This window comes from Furipterus horrens, unplaced genomic scaffold (genome assembly GCF_987537825.1).
Source record: "Furipterus horrens unplaced genomic scaffold, mFurHor1.1.pri manual_scaffold_4, whole genome shotgun sequence".
In the NCBI taxonomy this organism is placed as follows: Eukaryota; Metazoa; Chordata; class Mammalia; order Chiroptera; family Furipteridae; genus Furipterus; species Furipterus horrens.
The window spans coordinates 186,097,408-186,123,006 of record NW_028327174.1 but is presented as its reverse complement, the minus strand read 5'-3'; the positions used below and the strand labels follow the sequence as shown (position 1 = coordinate 186,123,006).

Sequence of the window (25,599 nt, the reverse complement as noted above, 5' to 3'; positions counted from 1 at the left end):
TTTTTCCATTAATGACTGAAGTTTTAATCTTATTTTTGATTCATACTTTTGAGAACACTAATATTGTCTTTAATTTCAAATGTGTCCATAAATGTATGTTTCATTTCTAATTATTTCCGTAAGGTGAATCCCTGGAAATGGAATTATTTAATATAAGTATCTTTTTTTAGCTATATGTTCACTCACATGGTACAAGAATACCCGGTTCACACCAACCTTGTAATCACTGGGTATATTACTATTGATGTTGTAGTAATATATTTATATAATATGATCAGAGAAAAATACAATATTTTTACTTGTACTTTAAAAAGGACAGGTGCTTAGTGGCCATTTGCATATTTTTATTTTGTGAAATGATTCTCTCTTTTTGTCTGTTTTTTATTCTTATATTTTATCTTTATATATCAGAGATATCAATAATCCCAAATAGATTTATTTTGAACTTAACCAGTTCTGTCAATATTTTCTTTTCCTTTATGGTTTCTTTCACCACTTTTATACTTAGAAAATTCTTCCTTGAATTAGGTAAATATTTGTTCATGTTTTCTTCGAGGTTTTCATTAAGATTTTGGTTTAAGTTTAAAAATAAGAATAAGAGGGGCAGCTCCAAGGACCCTAGAGGCAGGCCATGACATAGGTAGCACATCTCAGCCATGGGGTCCCAACATTCCACCTCTGCTTGCTCTTTTTCCTAAAAGCTAAAGAAGACGACAGAGAGGTTACAATGGATGAATGGTAGCAGAAAGAAGCCATCGCCTGGTTCCCATTTTGGAGTTCATTGGGCAAGACAGCATCACCTGTCTCACATGCGAGGGGACAGGCTACATTCCAACAGAACAAGTAAATGAGTTGGTGGCTTTGTTCCCTCACAGTGATCAAAGATTGCACCCTCAGAGAACTAAACAGTATGTCCTCTTGTCTGGCCTGCTCTGTCTCCTGGCATTTGGTTTGGTGGCTTTCTTCCTGTTTCCACATTCAGTCCTTGTGGATGATGACTGCATCAGAGTGATGAAAGTCACATTTAGTAATCAGGACTCCCTTGTAATCCTCACCATCAAGGCCACCCTGAAAATCAGGAACTCCAACTTCTGCTCTGTGTCAGTGACCAGCCTGTCCAGCCAAATTCAGTACATGAACACAGTGGTTGGGTCATATGTGACAACTAACATCTCCCTCATTCCACCTCGGAGCAAGCTACTAATCAATTTTACCATGCAGGCCGAGATGAGAGGACCATTTTCCTATGTGTACTTCTGCACATTACCTGATATCCGGGTGTACAACATAGCGATCTTCATGAGGACTTCACTGAGGATTTCATACATTGGCCAGATGACCGAGAGCTCCTTGGAGACAAATCACTTAAGTGGATTGTGGAACAAATTCCTCAGCTGTTTAGGAACTGCATTTGGTTCTTCCGTGGCAGCACCTCTCAGAAGAGACACAGCATCTGCTTCCAGGGTCTGAGTTCCATACCTGCCCCAGGTGGCGGAAGTAGAGGAGAAACTGTTTCTCTTAATCCCCAGCACACAGGCTCCTGCCACTTGGGTGGATAAGTCGTTTCTGGGGCACCATTGATGTTTCTCCGAACCAGCAGAACCATTGCCCAGTAGCCAGTCTATGCAAAGAGTAGGAACTCAAGGCTTGAAGGATTTAATTCAGATCTCTTCAGCTGTTCTTCGAGCATTATAATTTGGAAGCATACCATGGTATTAGGTCATAAAACCAGAGTAACATGGAGATAAGACTTTTAGTGCCGCTGCACAGCTATTATCAGGACCTCATCTGCACTAACAGGGCAGCTTGGAGGGGACATTTGAATATATAAAAAGAGAGCACAGACCATTCAATATGAAATTTTTCATCTCCCAAACACCTGGTAACTTTTTTTTAAAAGCAGAACATATTTTTCTCCTTGAAGAAAATTACAATTCTTTTTTACTGAGTCTATGTGGGGCTTGATTTACCCCTCATCCATTGACTGTAACATGGATTGGGGATTTGGTAGAAAAATAAACCCCGCTTTTGATTCTAAAAATAAGAATAAGAAATCTTTTTCCAAACGTTTTTGCGATTGTCTCAATATCATTATAGAATAGTTTTGTTTTGTTTTCTTTCCCCACTGATTAGAAACGCCACTTATATACCAAATCCTTTAGGTTTTTTTTCTGGATTTTCTATTATATTCGTTGATTTGCCCATCATTGTGTCAGTATCATACAGTTTTAGTGTCTAATATAATTATAGCATGTACCAATAGTCTCCTTTTTATTTTTTCATACTCATATCTATAGTCTTCCAGATTTACTTTATAACCAATTTTCTATGTTCCAAAACAGATCTCTTGAGAAATTTAATGTTATTGGGACGTCTTAGAATTTTTACTCTAGCTAGTTTTTTCTTTAAGCCAGGAAAGGGTTTATCTTGCATTTTCTTTATGTTTTTTAAAAAAATTATTTTCATTAAAGTTTTATGGTTTCTCCATATACTTTCTGCATATTTTTGTTACATTTATTCCTCAATATTTGTATATTTGTAGCCATTATGAATAAGTTTTTCCATTATTTTTTTAAACTAAGTTTTATATGTATTTCAAAACCATTGACTTTATAATTCTTTTTGTTTTTATTTAGTTATCTTGGGCTTTTTAGGTAGAGAAAAGTATCTTCTGCAAAGAATAAATCTAACTTCTTTCCTATTTTTCTGCTTTTCATAGTTAAGTAGCAAAAAAAAATTCTTTGAAACTGTTTAACATTCCTCTGTAATAGAGGAAAATAGTCTCCTCACATATGTGTTGGTACATATAATAGAAATAATAAAGTAAGAGCTGTCAAGAATGCTATAAGCCATAAGAATATAAGGAAGTTGAGTTCCTTTGCTGTGCAAAAACTTTTTCATTTGATGTAGTTCCATTTGTTTATTTTTCCTTTTGTTTCTTTTTCCTGGGACGACATATCTAATAAAAAATTCCTATCAGCAGTGTCCAAAATTTTGCTGCCTATGTTTTCTTCTTATGGTTTTGGGTCTAACATTTAAGTTTTTGATCCATTATTCTTGTGTGTGGTGTAAGAAGGTGGTCTGATCTCATTTTTCTGCACATACCTGTCCAATTTTCCTAACACCATTTATTGAATATACTATCTTTAGCTCATTACATGTATTTGCTTCCTCTGTTGAATATTAATTGACTATAAAGGTGTGGGTTTATTTCTGGGCTCCATTCTGATCTGTTGATCTACATGTCTGTTTTTATGCCAGTATCATGCTGTTTTGATTATTACAGCCTTATAGTATAGTTATATTAGGTAGCGTGATTTCTCCAACTTTGTTCTTCTTTCTCAGGATCACTGTTGCTGTGTGGGACTTTTGTGGTTCCATATAAATTTTTGAAATATTTGTTCTAGTTCTGTGAAATATGTCATTGGAATCTTGATAGGAATTGAGTTGCTTTGGGTAGTATGGACATTTTTATGATGTTAATTCTTTCTATCCATGAATGCAGTATATGCTTCCACTTATTTGTGTCTTCTTCAATTTCTTTCTTAAATGTCATATAATTTTCCAAGTACAGGTCTTTTACGTCCTTAGTTAGGTTCATTTCTAGGTATTTTATTCTTTTTGAAGCAATTGTGAATGGGATTGTTTTCTTAATTTCTCTTCCTCTTAATTCATTATTGGCATATAAAAATGCAGCTGATTTCTATATATTAATTTTGTATCCTGGTACTTTGCTGAATTCACATATGAATTCTAGTACTTTCTTGGCAGCCCATAGAATGGGAGAACATGTTCACCAATACAGCAGATAAGGGGTTAATATCCAAAATTTATATAGTATTTACAAAACTCAACAAATTAAACAACCCAGTTAAAAAATGGGCAAAGGTCCTGAATAGACACTTCTCCAAGGAGGACATGAGATGGCCAACAGACATATGAAAAGATGCTAAACATCACTAATTATCAGAGAAAAGCAAATTAAAGCCACAATGAAATACCATCTCACATGTGTCAGAATGGCCATCATCTATAAATCAACAAACAACAAGTGCTGGTGAGGATGCGGAGGAAGGGGAACCCTTTTGCACTGCTGGTAGAAATGCAGATTGGTGCAGCTACTGGGGAAAGCAGTATGGAGATACCTCAAAAATTTAAAAATGGATCTTCCTTTTGACCCAGCAATCCCACTTCTGGGAATATATCTGAAGGAACCAAAAACAAATTTGGAAGAACATAAGCACCCCTATGTTCACTGCAACATTATTTAAAAATAAAGATATGGAAGCAGCCCAACTGTGGGACATTTACACAATGGAATGCTACTTGCCATAAAAAAGATGAAACTTTTACCCTTTGCAACAGTATGGATGGACCCGGAGAACATTATGCCAAGTTAAGTAAGCCAGTCAGAGAAAGACAAATACCATATGATTTCACTCGTGTAGAATCTAATTAACAAACTTTTCTAACAAGGAAAATGGGGACTCATAGATGGAGAGCAGGATGGCAGCTAGTGGGGCAGTGGAGAGGTTAGGGGATGGAAGGATTGAACATAAACGAAAAAGGACTCATAGACGTGGAAAACTGTGGTGATTACTAGGGGGCGGGAGGTATAAGGGCACTAAATAGTAATGGAAAATCATGCAATAAAAATTAAATTAAAAAAAAAGAATATAAGGAAGTAATACCCTTGGTTAAAAACAAAAAAAAAATTCCTTTGTATAGCTATAAAGAACATTAATTGTGGTGTTACACTGCCATCTAATGGCCTAATTTAAAAAGGGTGGATGGAAAATAAGAATGTCCATACAGACTCCCAATAATAATACCGGGATAAGCCTGTAGGAAAGGAAACAGACTAGAGGGACTGTGTTTAAAAATGAAATAAATGTGGAAATGGGGGTATAAACAAATGCTGTTTTGGATTTTTACTATTAATATAGCTTCATTAATATTTACAGAATGGATGTATGAATGAACCATCTTTAAATTTTCTCAGATATGCTTTGTTTAGATATGGAACTGATGGCTATTTTTCTTGGTGTGTAATGGGGAGCTCTGGGCTGCAAGATTGTCAGGAACTTAGGAGACTATATAAGAAGATCTCTATTGACACTTCAAGTTAGCAGCAGGCAAAGGGACGGTCCTCGGCAGCTGCATATTACATATTTATTAAGTGTATGCATACCGATGATGTAGTTGGTCATGGGAAACATTACTTCATGCTATCCTTCTCTCATACCATTCTAATATTATCAATACTTAACTGAAGTACCACTGCCTAGAACAAGAGACCATTGCTCCCCTTCAAGGTGCCTCTTGCTTTGGGGAGCTTGGCTTTCTGAGTAGTTGAAGAATAGATCCAGGTTTTGTTTCTTCCCTTGGTTCAGAAACTGTTAAAGCTCTGACACAATTAGCCAAGATTCTAAAGTAACCCAAACATGGTAGGATGGAAATAGAGAGGAGAAATTTATTCCAGGAATTAACTGTTAGCAGTAGTTTTTCCTAATATGTAAGATATTATCACATTTCTCAAGTAGATACTTTGCTCTATAATTTTATTGCATCTAATTTTATAGCAACATGTTTAAATAAATTTAGAATGCTAGAATCAAAGTTGATCTCATTTGTAGGTTTTGCGGACTATCTCCATTCCCTATGTCAGTCTCCGGGGAAGAATTGGAGACCTTGAGAGGCAAAATGTTGCAGAGAAGAAAAGACTACAGTCATCAAAAGTCAAATGCTATTATTTCTTTACAATTTTGTTTAGGCTACTCTTGGCTATTTTGAAGCATGAGGCCACAAGAGATTTTCCTCTATTGATTAAATTAATTTTTGTTTAAAAATTATGAGTCATTATAACTCTTTCCAGATATTTAGTTACTGCTCAATGTACTAAGTGATATTAAAATTTATTGAGCTTTTACCTATTTATCATTACTATGCTACATGCTTTACGTGCACAATACAATGAAGAACTAAAGAATTTAAAATGTGTTTGGAAACCCCAGCTTTATCAAATGGCTCACTAGAGAAACTATCTAGATCCTTTCGTATAACTTTTAGATTTTTTTCTTATTCTTTTATATGTTTTACTTCTTTTCAGATTTCTTTCTTGATAGTGAAGAAATACTTTTTGCAAATAATTTGATGACCTGTAAAAGTCATCTACCAACCTTGCATACTCTGTTGAGTAGGCTAAAATTCTTTTTGCTAGAAGATCCCCTTTTAGACTTTAAGGAACAGATCTTCACAGAAGCTAATCTTTTCAGGTACTTAATTGCTGAATGTTGTAAATATTTTAAAAGGAGAAAATAGTCTTTGTATGCTCACAAGTCTAGTTATTAACAATAATAATATCATTACTCTAGCTCAACTCTAATTTTAATTATTATGTACTTTATTGGCTGCATTTAGCATGTCTGTTGCTATTAGTAAACACTAATTTAATATTTTATTTTTTGTTAAGGGAACATTTCTCTTTTCAAGGAGATTTGAAAGATCTTATGAAAGAAGACTTTTGCATGGATAAAGAGAACTTTTTTCAGGAGAAGCTAGAAGATATAGTAGGTGTAAATGAAGCTATAGTACTTACTTTCAGTAATTTTTATAAAAATAGTAAAGCATACTTTTAAAAAATTTAGTAATATACCGTGACTTGATAATGGGTTGAACGCATGTCAGCTCACAAGTCAAATATACTGCTAAGATAGTGGTTCTAAACCTTGGCAATACATTGGAATTACTTGGGTAATTTAAATATAATACTGAAGCGTGGGCTCTACCCAGATACATTCTGATTCAATTGGTCTGGTGTGCAGCCCAGTAATAGGAGATTTAAAAACCTCTCGCAATGATTTTAAGTATTAAACCTGGTTTAGAGCATTAAGAGTTCATGTTCTAATTTAAAAATTGGAGACTGGGGCTAAAAATGTTGATCTGTGACTTATACACAAAATAGATAGTACCTGAACTATTAGAAAAATGATCTCATTGAAGGAATAAGAATAAGGATGGTCTGAGCATGTGTTTTAGGTGCTGGCAGTGATTAATTAGGAAGATAACATCTTTGCACATTAAAGATCAATCTTTTCAAAGACAGCACCTCTATTTTAGCATACAGATCCAATAGCACACAAAAGTGTTTTATGCTGTTAATATTGTTTATAAAGAATTCTAGCAGTTGAGAGTGTGAATAACTTTTCACAGTTAATAAGCTCATAAAACTAGAACCATGTGGATTAGATGCATTTACAGAGTTACTTTAAACATTTTTTGAAAGCAGCATATGTTTTATATTTGGATGTTTGACTTAAAACATTCAAAGGAGATATAGATATATATTAGATATAGATTACAGATAAAGATATACAGTTATAGGTATAGAAGTCTTAAGGCATTTAAACTGTTTCCTTACAATTAAAAATCTTAACACATGTGGTAAAAATATTAATTCACCTACTAACCCCCTTTCTCCATTTCTCCTCTTGCTCCCCCATTCAGTCTGAGAGTCAAGGAATTCAGTTCTGTAGGAATAAAAGGGAAACATTCCACGGAGTGCAGTAAAAATTCATTCCATTCCATCTCCCCCTTGTCACTTCTCCTCATTCACCATTTCTCATCCGCTGCAGTGATCGTTTTTAACTTGTATTTTTAAAAAATTATTAGCCTAAAAGGAGATATTTCTGCATCTAGGCATATTGTACATCACTAATATAATCAGTGACCATAAAGAACATTACTCAGAACACTGCTTATTATGTAGTATAATAAATGTTTGGCTGCTATACTTCTATTTTTTAAATGTATGCATAGCATTAACATTTCTGAGGGTGGGTTAGTTTAAAATTTGGTACACCAATTAAACAAGTATACCTGCTTATGAATTCAGAAATATTTACTTGGAAAACCTAACTGAAAACTTTGAATTTTTATATTATCTCAGCTGTTAACTTTGCCTGTGTGTGAACTAAGGGCTCCAAACTTCAAAAAAGTTGACATTCCATCACTTTCAGAACTGAAGGAGTCATTAAACTTAATGCCAGAAATAATAAATTATGAAGATGAAAATGAAAAGCTTTTCAAAAGAGGTGAGAATTAATTTTAAAATTTATTACTTATAAAAACTACTTAATAATGTTTGTTATCAAAATTCTTGTTTGTTAAACTTTTTTCCGACCCTCCAGATTTTAAAGAGTGCTCTGCAGGTAATATGGTGGAATCTCAGAATTATTATTATTATTATTGTATTTTTTGATTGGCACTTTTTAAAAAAATATTTTTTATTGATTATGTTGTTACAGTAGTGCCAATTGTTTTCCCCTTTGCTCCCCTCTGCCCAGTACCCCCGTTCCCTCCAGCAATCCCACCCCCCTTAGTTCATGTTCATGGGTCATGCATATAAGTTCTTTGGCTTCACCTTTTCCTATATTATTCTTAACTTCCCCCTGTCTATTTTGTACCAACCGATTATGCTTCTTAGTCCCTGCACTATTTCCCCATTCCTCCCCCTCCATTCTTCCAGCAGATAACCCCCCAAATGATTCTCATACCTATGATTCTGTTCCTATTCTGAATTGCTTAGTTGGATTTTGTTTTTATTTTTTAGATTCAGTTGTTGATAGTTGTGAGTTTGTTGTCATTTTAGTGTTCATAGTTTTGATCTTCTTTTTCTTAAGTAAGTCCATTTGACATTACATATAATAATGGCTTGGTGATGATGAACTCCTTTAGCTTCACCTTGTCTTGGAAGCACTTCATCTGTCCTTCCATTCCAAATGATAGCTTTCTGGATAGAGTAATCTCAGTTGTAGGTTGCTTTTCATCACATTAAATACTGTTTGCCAGTCCCTTCCTGCCTGCAAAGTGTCCTCTGAGAAATCAGGTGATAGTTCTATAGGCACCCCACTGTAGGCAACTCTCTGCCTTTTTCTTGCTGCCCCCAGGGCTCTGTCTTCATCTTTCATCTTTGGCATCTCAATCATGATGCATCCTGTTGTGGTCCTCCTCTGGGTCCAGCTTGCCTGGGACCCTCCGTGCTTCCTAGACCTGTATGTTCATCTCCTTCTCAAAATTTGGGAAGTTTTTCTCATTTTTTTCAATTCTTGCTTCCTCATTCTACACTGGTTGACTGTTTTTTTTCTTCTTTATGTTCCAAGTCATTGATTTGAACCCTGGTTTTCTTCCCTTCACCATTGATTTTGTGTGGATTTTCCTTCGTTTTACTTAGCATAGCCTTCACTTCTCTTATGTGTTTGCTGTAATCAAGCATATCTGTCAAGCCTGTGAGCATCTTTATCACCAGTGTTTTGAATTCTTCATCTGTTAGGTTGTCTATTTCCTCATCTGTTAGGTTGTCTATCTCCTTATCTGTTACATTGGCTATCTCCTTGTTGCTTAGTTCTCCCACTAGAACCTTGATCCCTTTCTTCCCCTTTTTGGGCCATACTTCTCTGTCTCCTCATTCTGACAGGCTCCTGTGTTTGTTTGCCTCTGCATCCCAGGTAGAGCTGTCACTCCTGTTACATTGTAAGGGATGAAGCCTTAGGGATTCGTCAGTACAGGGTGACCTGTTTCACCACATTGTGGTGCTGTATGTGGGGGAGGGGTCTGAGAGGGAACAATGCTGCCAACCCAGCACTCGTCCCTACTCTAGGCACCTCTCCCACCTCTCCATCTTGGCTGGAACTCAGAATTATTGATGAGATTCTTTTCTCCTTTCTCTTTATACACTTGCAAGCTTAAAATATCTCTGAAATTAATCTGTCTCAAATGAATTACACAAATAAAGCTAAGAAACTTATGACTATAATAATTCTTTAGTTGTTTTTTTATAGAGAATGACAAAACACTAACAATTTACATGCTAACTTAAGTATGGAGAAGCTCAGAATAAAGTTATGATTCATGGAATCAGATGACTGGCAAAGTCATAACCTAAAATTTATGTGGTTTCATCCCAGGTAGACTTAGTAACATTGTTTAATTCTTTTTTTTTTTTTTTTTGCAGTTTTTAAAAATTTATTATTTTTCAATTACAGTTATCCCATTTTGAATTCCTTTTAATGACAGTTTGAGCCCAAGTATTTAACTCCCCTCTTATAAATTGCAGTTGAAATGATGAAAGATATATAATATTAGGGAGGAGTGAAGGGGGATTTGTGATATCCATTAAGAACAGGGATGCAAGCAAGGGGATGAAAAGCCAACCTGAGTAAGTGAATCAAATTTGTACCAAAACTTGAAAATACGTAATAGTACTTTGGCTGACAGTAGACTTTCTTCCTTTTCTTTCCAGATGTTACTATCAAATATGGAATTGACATTGAAGATATAAAATGCACCTCCACAGAAATTTTGGCCATTCAAAGCCAATGCGAATTAGAAAGCAATGAACCAGGTAGAAGTTTTGAATAAATCATTGAGTTTATTAGAGGTTACTTACATATGATGTAAAAGTACAATGCATTCACATACAAAGTTTACTACGAGATAGTTTTCATGTTTAAAATTTGATTATTATAATCTAATGTATCATATTTTTCTCTTATCTGTTCCTTTACATTTGTTACTAACTCATTAGCCTTCTAGCATCAAAACTGAATAATATACAGAGAGAGTTATAAAGATTGAGGAAGAAAAGTGGAAAAATAGCATTAATATTAAAATAGAAGTCTTATAGTCCAGTAAATAAAATTTTATATTTTATCTCAGAATAAGCAATCTTGCTCATCCTTGTTATGTTTTTGTAACTTTAACCTTTTAATCTCCCAAAGCAATCCTATCATTATTGCTAATGTTATAACTTTATCAAATTTGGAATCTTAGAATCATCTTTTGTTCCAGTATAATACCAAATCATGTTGCTGCTTAACTATGTTGATGATACTATTATTTAGTTATATTTATAATTGGATCACATGAATCATCTATTTGGAAGATTACATCTTTATTTATGAAAGTTGGTAGAAACATACTGACTAGTGATGAATAAATGAAGATCAGTTTGTCAAGTCTACCCTATAAATATATAACTCTCCTAGGCCACCTAGACTCCAGACTTATTCGGTAGATGATTACTTGCCATTAATACTATTTACTTAACACCACTGATATTTAGTATGGAGATTAAACTAGTACTATCCTCTAAATACTGACAATACAAGTTGTCAGAATTAAAGCATGATTACAATAAAGCTCTTAGAGTTTATCTCATATAGTAAACTCAGTAAAGTTTAGTTGTCAATGGATTTTTTGAAAACTACCACTATCATAGTTGAGACACCATGTGATACATGTATAATTCCTTATATAGATGGAAAAGTAAAACAGTTATTTTATATTTCAAGTAACCCAAGTTTTTATTGAAAATTTTTGTTGTAATATAATAGTTATTAACAAAAAGTTTTAAATCATACATAATTTAATTCAATGTTTATGTAATATTATGATTTTTTAAATTTTATGTATTCTAGAAAAGTTAGAAGAAGAGTTCGAAATGCCATTATCTCCTCTACACCTAACAAACGAACATTCTTCTGTGAATTCATTATGTACAGAACATCAGACATTTCCATTTTCTCCTGTTTGTAAAATGTAAGTAAGGATTACATCTAGAACTCAAATCGCAATTCAGATCAAGCAGTTTTTAATTAAATCTCTATGTAAAGGCAATTTCCAGGACACCCCTGTGGAAAAAAAAAATCTAATAGATAAAACAGTGTCTATAATAAGCAACTGGAGGGAATATATGAATATACATGAACATACTTGTTTTTAGAAGGACACAAAAGAATCAGGTAATGGTAGTTGTGTCTAGAAGGGAACCAGGTAACCTGAAAATATGGGAGCTAGTAGTGATAGAGCCAGTCTCTTTTATACTTTTAGTATTTTGAATGTGAATATATTACCATTAAAAATAAATGACTTGAGGAATTTAAAAGATTCTAGCACTGGAACAATCTGCTTAGGATTTTGCCACTGGACATTTGTCAATGGCACTGCCTTTACTTGGCACTCACCGCCATGAAAGAGTGCAGTGGTGTACTAATTTGCTGGGGATTCCATAACAAGTACTGTGCCTTAAATACCCAGTTTATAGAAAATAAATTAAATTTTTTTTTCTTCAGTTGGGGCTAGAAGTCTAAGATCAAGATACTGGCAGAGCTGTATTTATTCTGAGACTTCTCTCCTTGACTGTCTTCTCATGGTCTTTTCTCCATGCATGTCTGTGTCCTAATCCCTTCTTCTTACAAGGACACCAATCCTTTTGGATTTGGGCCCACCCTAATCCCTCCATTTTAATTTACTTCCTTCTTTAAAGGTCTTATTTCTGAATAGTCACATTCTGCAATACTAAGAATTAGGGCTTCAATACATGAATCCTGGACCACAATACAACCCCTAATAAGAAGTTAAAACAACATAATCAATAAAATATACTTTAAAAAAAAAAAAAAAAAAAAAAAAGAAGTTAAGAACCCTGAAACCTTACTTGCCCTGTACCTCAGTTTCCTTATCTATAATATTGGAATTATAACATTTCACACCTCACAGGGTTGTTATGAGATCTTCTAAAAGATTTGTCATAGCTTTCTTCCTGGAATAGCCAAGGATCACAGAGCAGTCCAGACAGTGATTGACCAGTAGATTTGGCTATCAACTTACTCCCCTGAGAGTATCAAGGATCACATCCTATCTTTAACAATAGTCCACTGACCTTATTTACCTCTGTCAATGTGATATTGGTGTTGGGGGACTAGACATGTAGCACCAAGTATTGATCCATAAATCTGTTCAATACCCCATTGTTACTGCACAGAATGGTCTATAATCTCAGAATTGTGACAGTAGAACTGTACCATTGTGCTCTAGTTTGAGCCAAAGTTGTACATCTTAATAACCCAGCATCTTCGCACCTCTGATCGAGTTTAAGATAACTAGTTGCTGTCTTCTACCATGCAGCATATGCGTAACTTAATATTTTCCAAGTTAGATTATTTGCTGTTCTGGAATAAAGTGAGCCATTCCTCTGCATCTTATGCCACTTACAAAACTAGGAACATGACTAGTATAGTCCCTTCTTCCTTACTGTAATCCTGGAATTTGATGTGTCCTAAAATAGCACATTTTCAGGAAAAGCACCAAAAAATCACAAGTCTCTAACAAATTTTTCTAAAAATGGGCAGGCACAGTAGCAGCTATGTGCAGGGCTTTGAGTTCTTAGCTATGATCCACTGATGTATCAGAAGAGAATGCTGTTCAGTTACTGGGAGCATCTCTTCACGAGCTGCTCAGGCTCCTGTTAATGGCTTCAGGAAGGTGTCACAGCATAAGATGGAGGAGCCTGGCATTGAGGGTCCTAATTGTCTTCATCTTCTGGCAAAGAATTAAGTCATTTGAGGAGTATATCTGTGATATAGAGAACTCTGCCATGAATTAGAACTGCCTGCATCAGACATGAGCTCCAAAAAACAGCATGGGACAAGTATAGAAACTACATATAATTTGTCTGAACACTTTGAGTCCCTTTGCTAAGGTGCAAGATGTTTATTTGCAGGACCTATACTGTTATTTTTAGTGCTCTGTTACTTTATTTATGTACTCCACACACCCTAATCCATCTGTTAAGGCACATTGGCAAACTGAAACAGAAACTAGCAGAAATTAGTGTAATTTTAAATTTCAATCTGATACAAAAAATATTTACTTAAACAATAATAAACTTTTTTAATCACACAAATTATCTATTTATTGTTATAAATCAATTATCTAATGAGAATTTATGAAACTTAAGTCTTATCTATGCATTAGGAATTGCCAAATTTAGAAAAAGACTTAAATTATCCAAGCTTCTAAGGCTCTTTGAAACAATTTGAAAAAATTGTCTCATCCCTACTACACCCACTAACAAGCAGTAAGTCACTTCCATTTGGTTTTTGAATTATACAAAGTTAAAAATCCCTATTTTAAAAATGGATTTACACCTCAACTGTGAAACTGCAAACAAAGAGAAAAGTATTAAAATAAAAATACAACAGAGGGGAAAAGTAACACATAATATAGTTGTAGTTTTAACTTGCTTTTATGGCCCCAATTACTTTTGTTTCAGAACACATTCTGACTGGAAATATACCCAGTTAAAACAGGTTTTCAGTGCCTGCCACATATAAAACTCTATGATAGGACTTCCGGCCAAGATGGAGGCTTAGACGGACAAGCTAGGTCTCCCTCTACAACTATAGAGGAATACAACTACTTCAAAACAAAGGATAACTAGAAATTCCAGAAAATAAAACTACACGGAAGTCCAACATATGAAGTTATAAACCAGCGGTGCCATTTGGGCAGGTAAGAGTTAAAGTGGGCAGTGCTGTTTGCGGTGGCACCCGGAGCGGCGGGCGGCGAGGAATCCGGGCTGCGCAAGCCCCTGGCGGTGCGCGACCCCGGCGAGGAGTCCCAGCTACGCAAGCCCCTGGCGGTGCGCGACTCCGGAGCTGGGGAGAGCGGCCGCCGCATCGCCTTGAACAGTGAGGCCCAGGGGGGCGGGAGGACGGATCCCGGTCTCCTAGCTGAATAACTGTGTGAATCCATCTTGGACCTCCGCCCCCAAAGAAAGCACCACAGAGCTGCGAAATAGGTCGCGGACAGGCAGGCGCCCGCCGGTCGCTGATTTGTGACGCGTACACAGGCACTGCCCCCGACAGCCAGCCCAAGAAGACAAAACGCATCTGTCAAAATGAGGCAGGCAACTTTAGAAATACCGGTAACACAACTCACCAGGCAGCAGATAGAGAACCTGACAGATGAACAGATAAGAAACCTGTCAGAGGCTCAGTTCTGGGCCATTGTTATCAGGTGGCTTACAGAATTCACAAAAGAGCAGGAAAAAGATATGAAAGAAGCGAAAAACTTTCATAACGAAAGGAACAAAACAGCATATGAGAAAGAAGGAAAGGAAATAAAATCCAGAGTTCATTTCAACAAACTGGAATATGGAGAAGGAACAAGCAGTCAACCAATGCAGCGAGAGGAAATGGGAAGCAACAATGAAAGGATCAGAAACCTCTGGGACAGCTATAAAAGACCCAACATAAGAATCATTGGTTTGCCAGAGAATGAGGAAGATGAACTAGAACTTGAAAAATTGAGTGAAAATATAATAAAGGAGAACTTCCCAGACTTGGGGAAGGGAATAGACCTGCAGGTCCAGGAAGCAAGGAGATTTCCCAAGAGACTGGACCCAGGGAGAACCACTCCAAGACACATTATAATCAAAATGTCAAAAATTAAAGATAAAGAGAGAATCTTAAAAGCAGCAAGAGAGAAGAAAAGAATCATGTACAAAGGGGTCCCAATTAGACTATCAGCTGACTTCTCAAGGGAAACCCTACAGGCAAGAAGAGACTGGCAAGAAATATTCAAAGTAATGAAAATCCAAAACCTACAACCACGAATACTCTATCCAGTGAAATTGTCATTCAGAATAGAAGGACAGAGAAAGTGTTTCCAGGACAAAATAAAACTGAAAGAGTTCATTAGATCCAAACCACTGTTATATGAGATGTTAAAGGGACTGGTTTAAAAAAAAAAACAGAAGCTAGGGAGATGAAACAAAGGCAAACTAAATAGGCAACGAGAGGGGAAGAGGAACTGTGGGTACGGGAAGCATATTGGGGGGAGGTCAACAGGGAGGGGGAATGGGGAAAGGGAGGGAGATGATATAGGAATTGGGGATCAAGGTAGGAGGGAATGGAATAGACGGAGAGAGGTTGGGAGGAACTGTATGCACAACTAATGGACATAATCTAAAAGGGGGGGACAACTGGAGGGAGGGGGGCCACCGGGTGGAGGGGAGCAGAGGGAAGGGAAATTGGCACAAATGTAATAATTTAATCAATAAAACACATTAAATCTGAAAAAAAAAAAAAAAAAAAAACTCTATGATAAATTTCCTGGGTCTGAAAAGTCTGTATGACATAGAATTTATTTCCATACTAACTGATTACTTACTTGGGAACATATTTTTATATATGACCAAAGAAGTATCAAATTCAGAAAGGGTCTTCAGAAACCTCCATTAAGAATGAGAAAATTTGTCTATATTACAGTCTCCTGTTGGACATGGCTCACCTAAGTATCTCCCCTTCCTTTTACTTTAAAATAATTGCCTACAATCTGAGGTGTCTATTTGCCAGAGACCTCAGTAAGATTAAAGAATTGTCTAGATGCTCAAATTTTGCCACTGCATGCCAGATTTTTGGATTATGTGGGTAAATTGGATGGTTTAGACATAAAACTTAGCTTTCCACTGCCCAGGACTGTCAATTTAACTAGCAGTACTTATAATTAGCATGCTCGTATATGTTTCATATGAACAGAGAAACAGACACAATCAATGCTCACTTAGAAGGGAGTGGAAAGTTTGGGGACCTAGATTTAAGGGGTTGTGAATTAATGCTCACTTCCCTGGCAAGGCTACTATCTTCATAATTATTGATAGGCTGTAATTTATATTTATTGTTTGCATAATTCTCCCTTCTCCCTTCAGTACCCCAAAAGTGCACAGATACTCATCACTCACTCACACACCCATCAAGATTGAAGGACCTGAACTAAACGTTAGGGCCTGTCACTTCCTGAGAAGGGAGAGCAGACAGAACTTTTTCATAGTTTGATTCTCAGCCAGCAGAGGCTCCAAATTTTTGGTTTAGAATGTGCTTGAGGAGAGTAGTTATGTAAAAGTTTGTGTTGAAACTACTGTGTTGTGTGGTAAGCAGAGTAATTTTACCTAAATTGTATTTTTATTTTGAGTTATAGGGGAGGTGCTAGCACATTTATGGAATAAAGTGCTAAAACCCTCCCAAGGCAGCTTCTTTTGGCTCCAGGTTCACTGACGGAGATGGAAGTAGGAGTAAGTTACAAATAAGCAGGAGCAATTAAGGAGCTGACAAATTGTCAAACCCTCCCAGTGGTGAAAGAAATTAGTATTTGAAATTTGGTCTATGGAACTCTCTACCTCAGTTTATCCACTTATAAAATACTTAATTTTTTAATGTGTTTTATTGATTATAATGTTACATTTGTCCCAATTTCCCTTCCCTCTTCTCCCCTCCACCCGGTGGCCCCCCTCCCTCCAGTTGTCCCCCCCCCCTTTTAGACCATGTCCATTAGTTGTGCATATAGTTCTTCTCAACCTCTCTCTGTCTATTCCATTCCCTCCTACCATGATCCTTAATTCCTATATCATCTCCCTCCCTCTCCCCCTTCACCCTCCCTGCTGACCAACCCCCAATATGCTCCCCATACCTGTAGTTCTTTTTCCACTCTCGTTGCCTGTTTAGTTTGCCTTTGTTTCAATTCCCTAGCTTCTGTTGTTGTTTCTTGTGATGCAGTTTTCATTTTAGATTTCATAGTTTTGATCCTCCTTCTTCTAAACCAGTCCTTTTAACATCTCATATAACAGTGGTTTGGATCTAATGAACTCTTTCAGTTTTATTTTGTCCTGGAAACACTTTCTCTGCCCTTCTATTCTGAATGACAATTTCGCTGGATAGAGTATTTGTGGTTGTAGGTTTTGGATTTTCATTACTTTGAATATTTCTTGCCAGTCCCTTCTTGCCTGCAGGGTCTCCCTTGAGAAGTCAGCTGATAGTCTAATTGGGACCCCTTTGTACATGATTCTTTTCTTCTCTCTTGCTGCTTTTAAGATTCTCTCTTTATCTTTAACTTTTGACATTTTGATTATAATGTGTCTTGGAGTGGTTCTCCCTGGGTCCAGTTTTTTTGGAATTCTCTATGCTTCCTGGAACTGTAAGTCTATTTCCTTCCCCAAGTTTGGGAAGTTCTGCTTTATTATATTTTCACTTAATTTTTCAATTTCTGGTTCATCTTCTTCACCCTCTGGCAAATCAATGATTCTTATGTTGGGCCTTTTATAGCTGTCCCAGAGGTTTCTGATCCTCTCATCATTTTCCTTGCTTCCCGTTTTTTCTCTCTGCACTGGTTGACTGTTTGTTCCTTCTTTGTGTTCTGGTTTGTTGATTTGAACTCTGGATTTTATTTCCTCACCATCTGTCTCGTATGTGGTTTTGTTCCTTTCAGTATGAGTGTTTTTCGATTCTTTCTCATCTTTTTCCAGATCTTTTGTTAATTCTGTAAGCCACCTGATAACAATGGCCCTGAACTGAGCCTCTGACAGGTTTCTTATTTGTTCATCTGTCAGATTCTTCATCTGTTGCCTGGTGAGCTGCGCCACCAGGATTTCTATAGTTGTCTGCCTCATTTTGACAGATGCGTTTTGTTTTCTTGGGCCGGCTATAGGGGGCAGTGCCTGTGTACTCGTCACAACCCAGCGACCGGCGCCGATCTGCAACCTTTCTCGCCGGCACTTTGTCGTCACTGCCCAGCGACCAGTGGCGATCGCAACCTATTTCGCAGCCCTATGGCGCTTTGTGTGGGGGCGGGGGTCCAAGATGGATTCACACAGTTATTCCACTAGGAGACCGGGATCCATCCTCCCACCCCCTGGGCCTCACTGTTCGAGGCGATGTGGTGGCTGCTTCTCCCAGCGTTGGGGTCGCGAGCTGCCGGGGTTAGACTGCAGCCGGGATTGTTCTCCCTGCCGCTGGGATTGTTCTCCCTGCTGCTGTCCCAGGTGCGACCGCAAACAGCACCGCCCACTTTCGCTCTTCCTACCTACCCAAAGAGCGCCGCTGGTTTATAACTTCATATGTTGGGCTTCCATGTAGTTTTATTTTCTGGAATTTCTAGTTATCTTTTGTTTTGAAGTAGTTGTATTCCTCTGTAGTTGTAGAGGGAGGCCGAGCATGTCCGTCTAAGCCTCCATCTTGGCCGGAAGTCCCAAAATAGTTAATTTTTCAACTTTGCTTTTTAGTGTGAAAAATCCTTTTTGTAAAAGAAATTTTATTATGCAAAAAACTCTATTATTAATGTATTAAACTAACTTTTTTTAGTAAATTGCTTACTTCTGAAAAATAAGCTAAAGAATACTGTACAGTGTGGCAATCAGAAAGCCACAGAAGCTTTTTGAACTCATTTTTGTTTTTTTATTTTAGAGGGGAAGGAGAAGGAGAGGGAGAGAAACATCAAAGTGAGAGAGAAACATCGATTGGCTGCCTTCCATACACGCCCCAAGGGGCTGAACCTGGAACCCAGGCACGTGCCCTGACCGGGAATCAAACCCATGACCCTTTGGTTCACAGGACGATGCCCAACCAACTGAGTCACACCAAACAGAGCTTGAACTCATCTTTGCTTCCAGGTAAAGATTAATTGATTTTGAATGCTAAATAAAATGTATACACAAAATGTACAATCAGCAATAATGTAATTGTTAGTTTCAATATGTTTATTATTACCATCATTATAAAAAAAGGAAACACAGCTCCAAATTAGAATTTTAAAATTTATAATCCTAATTTTGGGTTGATGCTTATAATGCAGATAATAATGTCACATAGTCATACTAGTTCAGTTCCTCTATACGTTATGATTTGTCCCTATTTAGGCTAGAAGTATTAAAGTAGAAACCTCTGTGCCAAAATATCTAAGATGATAGTTATCATAAAATCTGATCAAATATATCTTCTTGTTCAGGTTCATTATAATGAATTAGAATTTCTAAGTTATTAAATATTATATTAATTCTTCAAAATATTATCAAATGTACTAATTTAGTAAATACTGAAATAGCCAAATAATAGTTCCACCTCCTACTAAATATTAGAATAATTTTAACTTTATAATATTTTCACAGATTAAAATAAATATTTTATGTGACTACTATTGCTATAACATTTTGGATTTTTACAAATATTGGCTTCTTGAAGATGAAATACCAAATATAACTTTCACTTTTTTTCCTAATTTGTGAAAATTTATTTTATAAGAAATTTTGAGTGGTTCTGTTTATTGTATTTTTAATCTCTTTTGCCCTGTGAACTGTACAGCTTATTTGTTTTTTTTATTTTTTATTTTTTGTGTGTTGTTATTGCTTTTTAAGTGCCAAGAACTGAAGAGCCCAACAATCAATATTCAGTTACAGATTTGAAAAATATATTTTCTTTTTTTAATAGTATTTTATTGATTATGCTATCAGGGTTGTCCTCACTTTCCCACTTTGCCCCCCTCCACCCTGCTCTCCCTGCCCTCAGGCAATCCCCACACAGTCGTCCATGTCCTTGGGTCATGCGTAAGTGTCCCTAGGCTTTTCATCACTTTGAATATTTCTTGCCAGTCCCTTCTTGCCTGCAAAGTTTCTTTTGAAAAATCAGCTGATAGTCTTATGGGGGCTCCCTTGTAGGTAACTAAGTGATTTTCTCTTGCTGCTTTTAAGATTCTCCCTTTGTCTTTAACCTTTTGGCATTTTAATTATAATGTATCTTGGGGTGGGCCTCTTTTGGGTTTATCTTGTTTGGGAATCTCTTCACTTCCTAGACTTGTATGTTTATTTCCTTCACTAAGTTAGGGAAGTTTTCTGACATTGTTTCTTTCAAATACGGTTCCAATTTCTTGCTCTCCCTCTCCTCCTTCTGGAACCTCTATGGTGTGAATATTGGTATACTTGAAGTTGTCCCAGAGGCTCCTTAACCTATCCTCATTTCTATGGATTCTTTTTTCTTCTTGCTGTTCTGATTCAGTGGTTTTTGCTTTCTTATGTTCCAAATTGCGGATTTGATTCTCGGCTTCATCCACTCTACTGTTGACTCTCTATAAATTGTTCCTTATTTTCATTAGTATATCTTCCATTTCTAACTGGTTCTTTTTTTATGATTTCCATGCACTTTTTTATGCTTTTGGAGTTCTCACTAAGTTCACTGAGCATCCTTAAAACCAGTTTTTTGAACTCTACATCTAGTAGCATGCTGGTCTCCATTTTGTTTAATTCTTTTTCTGGAGTTTTGTTCTGTTTTTTTTTTTGTTTTTTTTTCATTTGGGCCATGCTTCTTTGCTCATTTTGGCAGCCTCCCTGTGTTTTTATTTTTATTTTTCTATGTATTAGTTAGAGTTGCTATGTTTCCTGGGCTTGGTAGAGTGACCTAATGTAGTAGGTGTCCTGTAGGGTCCAGTGGCACAGCCTCCCTTATTCCCCAAGCTGGGCACTTCAGGTGCACCCACTGTGTGGGCTGTACACCTTCCTGTGGTAATTGAGCCTTGATTGCTATCGGCACATGCAAGGTCAGCCACCATTTGTGTTCTGTCCAGGGTTACACAGCAAAGGCTACAAATCAATTTGCAGATGGCTGCTACTTGTGCTGTCCTTGGAGGTGTCCAGGAGAGGCCAGGCTATGAACAAAAACTGCTGTTAGTGCCGGGCCTGGGGCAGCCTAGCAAAAAGAGGTACAGGGCTCACTGAAGCCAGATGCTGCTTGTTTAAGAGAATTTAGGAAAATCAGAAGCATAGGCCTAGGCAAACCATTTGTAAGGAAAAGCCACTGGAAACAGCGTGGGTGGACTCAAAAGCTGGGTGCATCAGGACCTCAGGGAATCACCACGGTGAGGCAAACAATGTGAACCAGGTTGATGGAGTCTCAGATATGGCATTTGCCTGCTGGCTCTGAGGCTCTGTGGTGGGGAGGGCTCAGAAAAGGAACAGTGGCCTCTGCCAGCATTTCTGTCTGAGGGAAAGCTCCCTTCCAGCTTTTACCCAGATGCTAGACAATTTAGTTTCTCCCCATGTGTCTCTGATGCCTTTCAATCTGCTGCTCCTGTGTTGGAGCTCAGAGGGAGTGAGTCTGAGTAAATCTGTGTGTAGGCCCTTCAAGAGGAATTGCCAGGGTTTCTACCGGTTTCAGTCTTCCACAGCCTCAAACCCAGCTGGTTTATATAACCAGAAGTTAGGGCGACTTCTCTTCCTGTCACTGGAAGTTTAGGCTGGGAGGCCTGGTGTGGGGCTAGGTCCCTTCATTCCTTAGATATCCCTCATGGGATATCTGCCACACATGGGTATGGGACCAGCCCTCCTTCCCTCCTTCCAGTCATGACTAATTTCTTCTTTAATTCCCTAGTTGTAGGACTTCCATTCAGCTTGATTTCTGATGGTTCTGAATGATGGTTGTTCTCTAGTTTAGTTGTAATATTGATTTGGTTGTGCGAGGAGGTGAGCCATACTTACATATGCCACCATCTTGACCAGAAATTCAGATTATTTTCAATTAAGAAGAAAGCCTTGTGGTTACTCCTGTAAGCCCAGAGTGGTGGAAACAAGCAGGACTACATATGGGAGTGACAGGAACTTTGGAACATCGAACTACATATTTCTGTCATGATCATCTTCTGATTATACTAAAATGGATGTATTTTTTTCCTACAAAAGTACTTAATCAGAATGTAAGTACATAATAGTAAATATCCCCCGCATGAACATTTTCATGATGAGACGATGTTAGATACTGGCTTTCCACTAAGTGATTGGGGAAATTGCACTAAATTCTACTGTTCAATATTAGCTTAGGTCTGGCTCTGCCAGAATTTATAACTTTGAGCTTCACTAAACTACATTTTCTTCCTCAGAGAAGTGAGGAAATTTGACTACCTAATCCTAAAATCCCTTACTGTCTTAATTCTGCAGTCTCAGTTTTAAAATTTCTAGCCATTTTCAATTAGTGACTTTGTTTCCTTTATAAATGATTAATTGCCTTCTCATTTTATGTTTACATCAGCCCAGACACAAACAAGCATTGTTATTTTTCTGCTTGATAGCTGAACTTTGCTCGATAATATCTAGTAATCTCTCTTCAACAATAGAAAATCTTTCTTTGCTTCCAAAATTTACTCATTTGGTGTTTTTTTGCTTATACAATTTAAGATGGCAAAAATGTCTTGAGTATCAATATTTTGAGTTATTTTGGTCGCTATATATGCCATTATAGTAAATGGAACGTACTTAGCCTGACTGTATCTTTTTGAAGTACATTGTTTTAAAATGTTTGTGCAATAGTTACTAAATTCAAATTATTAAGGAGTTGGAAAAGTTTACTTTTAGTTTATTATAGAGTAACTAAAGATATTTAAAAGTGAATTTTAGAAATTATTGTGAATGTCAAGAGATAAGAATAGTGAACAAAACTAACAAATGAGCAAAACAGAACCAGAGGCATGTAAACAAGGAACAGACTGACAGTGACCACTGGGGAGGGAGGAGGGGGGAAAGTGGGGAAAGAAGGAGAAAGGTCTAGTCAAGGAACTAATATAAATGACCCATGGACCTGGACAACAGGGTGGGGACTGATTATTGGAGAGCAGGGAGGTGGGCGAGGCAGGGGAAGAGCAACAGGGAAAAAACAGGACAACTGTAACAGAACAACAATAAGAAAAATGATTTTTAAAAAAAGAATTATCAGCAAAGGATGTTTCAAAGACAGAAGACAGAGGGCTTTGGATATAGTAGGAAGAAGAAAAAGGAGACTGTATCAAGCAAGTGCATACCAGTCTATCCAAGGCCTAGATGGTTACCCCTGGTAGAAGAATTTTAAAAGAGGTTAGGTCAGGACCTGGTCAGGTGGCTCAATTGGTTGGAGTGTTACCCTGTACACCAAAAGGCTGCGGGTTCAATTCCCGTTCAGGGCACATACTTGGGTTGTGGGTCCGTCCCCAGTTGGGGCACATATGGGAGGCAACCAATCAATGTTTCTCTCTCACATCTCTCTCTCTCTCTCTCTCTCTCTCTCTCTCTCTTTCTCTCACTCTCTCTCTCTCTTCTCTCCCCCTTCCCCTTCCTCTCTCTCTAAATTCAGTAAAAACATATCCTTGGGTGAGGATTAAAAAAATAAAAAGAGAAATTCTGTCAGATTGCTAAACATGAAAGGGAAAGGAAGATTTTATGGGGTCTTCAAATATACAGAGTAATGTATTAAATCTATGAAATAATGTACAGTCTTTTATGATATATAACTTTTAAATTAAAATGAAACACACAGTTTACCTTGATTTCCAATAACATTATGATGGTTCTTTAATCGGATATTTAAAAGTAAACTGTGTGTATCAGGAGCTCGTGACCAATTTGTCATGGTAGGAGTAGTTAAAGAGAAAGTAGTAGAGAAGAATAATCAGAAAAATGAAATAATAAACAGTTTCTATTTACTTGCAAAACATACCAAGATATCTCTAGAAAATAGCTCAGAAGTTACAAATTGGTAGCATTCAGGATCTGTTCAACCCACATATTACTGACCGATACGGTGTTTTAATTAGTCACCAACATAAAAAATCTGGAGGGTGGCACATCAATGATCTATATTTTATCATTGTCTTTAGGATTCCAAAAACCAGACTCAGATTTTTATGTGGCAACAATTGGCTTGGGCCAATAGCAGCTCACCACTTCAGACCACTTACCCTCCAGGGCACCTTACTTCTCAGCACTCACACATCGAGGCCAGCTGTTAGTTGGCATTATCATTACATCCAACATTATTCTCCCACCATGTTTCAGAAGGAAAACACAAAATTTATCTTCCCAAAGATTATGATTTTAGCACCAGCCATATACTTTACTAATTTATATTATTTAGCATTTTTCAAATAAACTTGATGAAGTATAATCTATAATAAAATGCACCCATTCTAACTGTACAGTCTGATGCATTTTGTGAAAAGTATATACCAGTGAAACTACCACCACAAATAAGATATGTAATACTTCTAACACCAGAAAGTTCTCTTTTGTCTCTTTGCATTCTACAGTGATTCTCCCTCCGTCTTACCCTCTCCCCCACCAGCTTCCATTCCTGACGCCAGCCAGTTAACTGTTGATCTTTCTGTCACTCTATATTAGTTTTTCTTGTTATAGAATTTCATATATGAAACAATACAGTATGAACTCTTTTGTGTCTGGCTTCTTCCACTCAGCATGACATTTTGAGATTCACTCACAATGTTGTGTATATAACTAGTTCATTTCTTTTTATTACTGAGAAATTTTTCATTATATGGATGTACAATACCATGGTTTATTCATTAACTCTTCTGAATTCCACCCCCCCTCAGTTTTTACTATTATGAATAAAACTGCTATGAACATTCTTGTACAGATCTTTTTGTGGGCATATGCTATTTCTCGTGAGTGACTATTTAAGAGTAGAATTGCTAGGTCTTATGGTAGGTGTATTTCAAACTTTACAAGAAATGATTAACTTGTTTTCAAAGGTGGTTTCATCATTGTACATTCACAACAACAACATGTGAGAGTTCCAGTTACTCTATATCCTTGCTAACCCCCTGGTACCAACAGTCTTGAAGTCTAATGGTTATGTTGTGGTATCCTACTGTGGTTTTAACTGGTATTTCCCTGATGACTAGTGATGATGAGATCTTTTTACACACTCACTGGCCATTTGTATATCTTTTATGTATATGCTCTATCTATATCTATATATATATATCTATATATATATGTATAAAAAATCTTTATTGAAATGTACCTTACAATTCACCCATTTAAAGCACACCATTCAATGATTTTTAGTACATTTACAGAGCTGTGTTATCATCACCACAAACAACTTTAGAATATCTATACCAACATCAAAAAGAAATCTTATACCCATTAGCAGTCACTCCTCATTTTTCTCA

The 25,599-nt window shown here is 36.8% G+C and overlaps 1 protein-coding gene and 1 pseudogene across 1 annotated transcript in view; both read left to right on the top strand.

Annotated features, from left to right (window-relative positions):
- The window catches only part of SHOC1 (shortage in chiasmata 1), a 66,784-nt gene that overhangs the window by 15,150 nt on the left and 26,035 nt on the right, over positions 1 to 25,599 (top strand). Inside the window, exons 5-10 of the mRNA XM_090275959.1 lie at positions 6,110 to 6,275; positions 6,473 to 6,569; positions 7,949 to 8,093; positions 10,301 to 10,402; positions 11,478 to 11,598; positions 19,080 to 19,285. Of these exons, the coding sequence (XP_090132085.1) occupies positions 6,110 to 6,275; positions 6,473 to 6,569; positions 7,949 to 8,093; positions 10,301 to 10,402; positions 11,478 to 11,598; positions 19,080 to 19,285 (837 nt within the window). The remainder of the gene's footprint in view (positions 1 to 6,109; positions 6,276 to 6,472; positions 6,570 to 7,948; positions 8,094 to 10,300; positions 10,403 to 11,477; positions 11,599 to 19,079; positions 19,286 to 25,599) is intronic.
- On the top strand, positions 657 to 1,402 carry LOC150013553 (transmembrane protein 106C pseudogene; annotated as a pseudogene).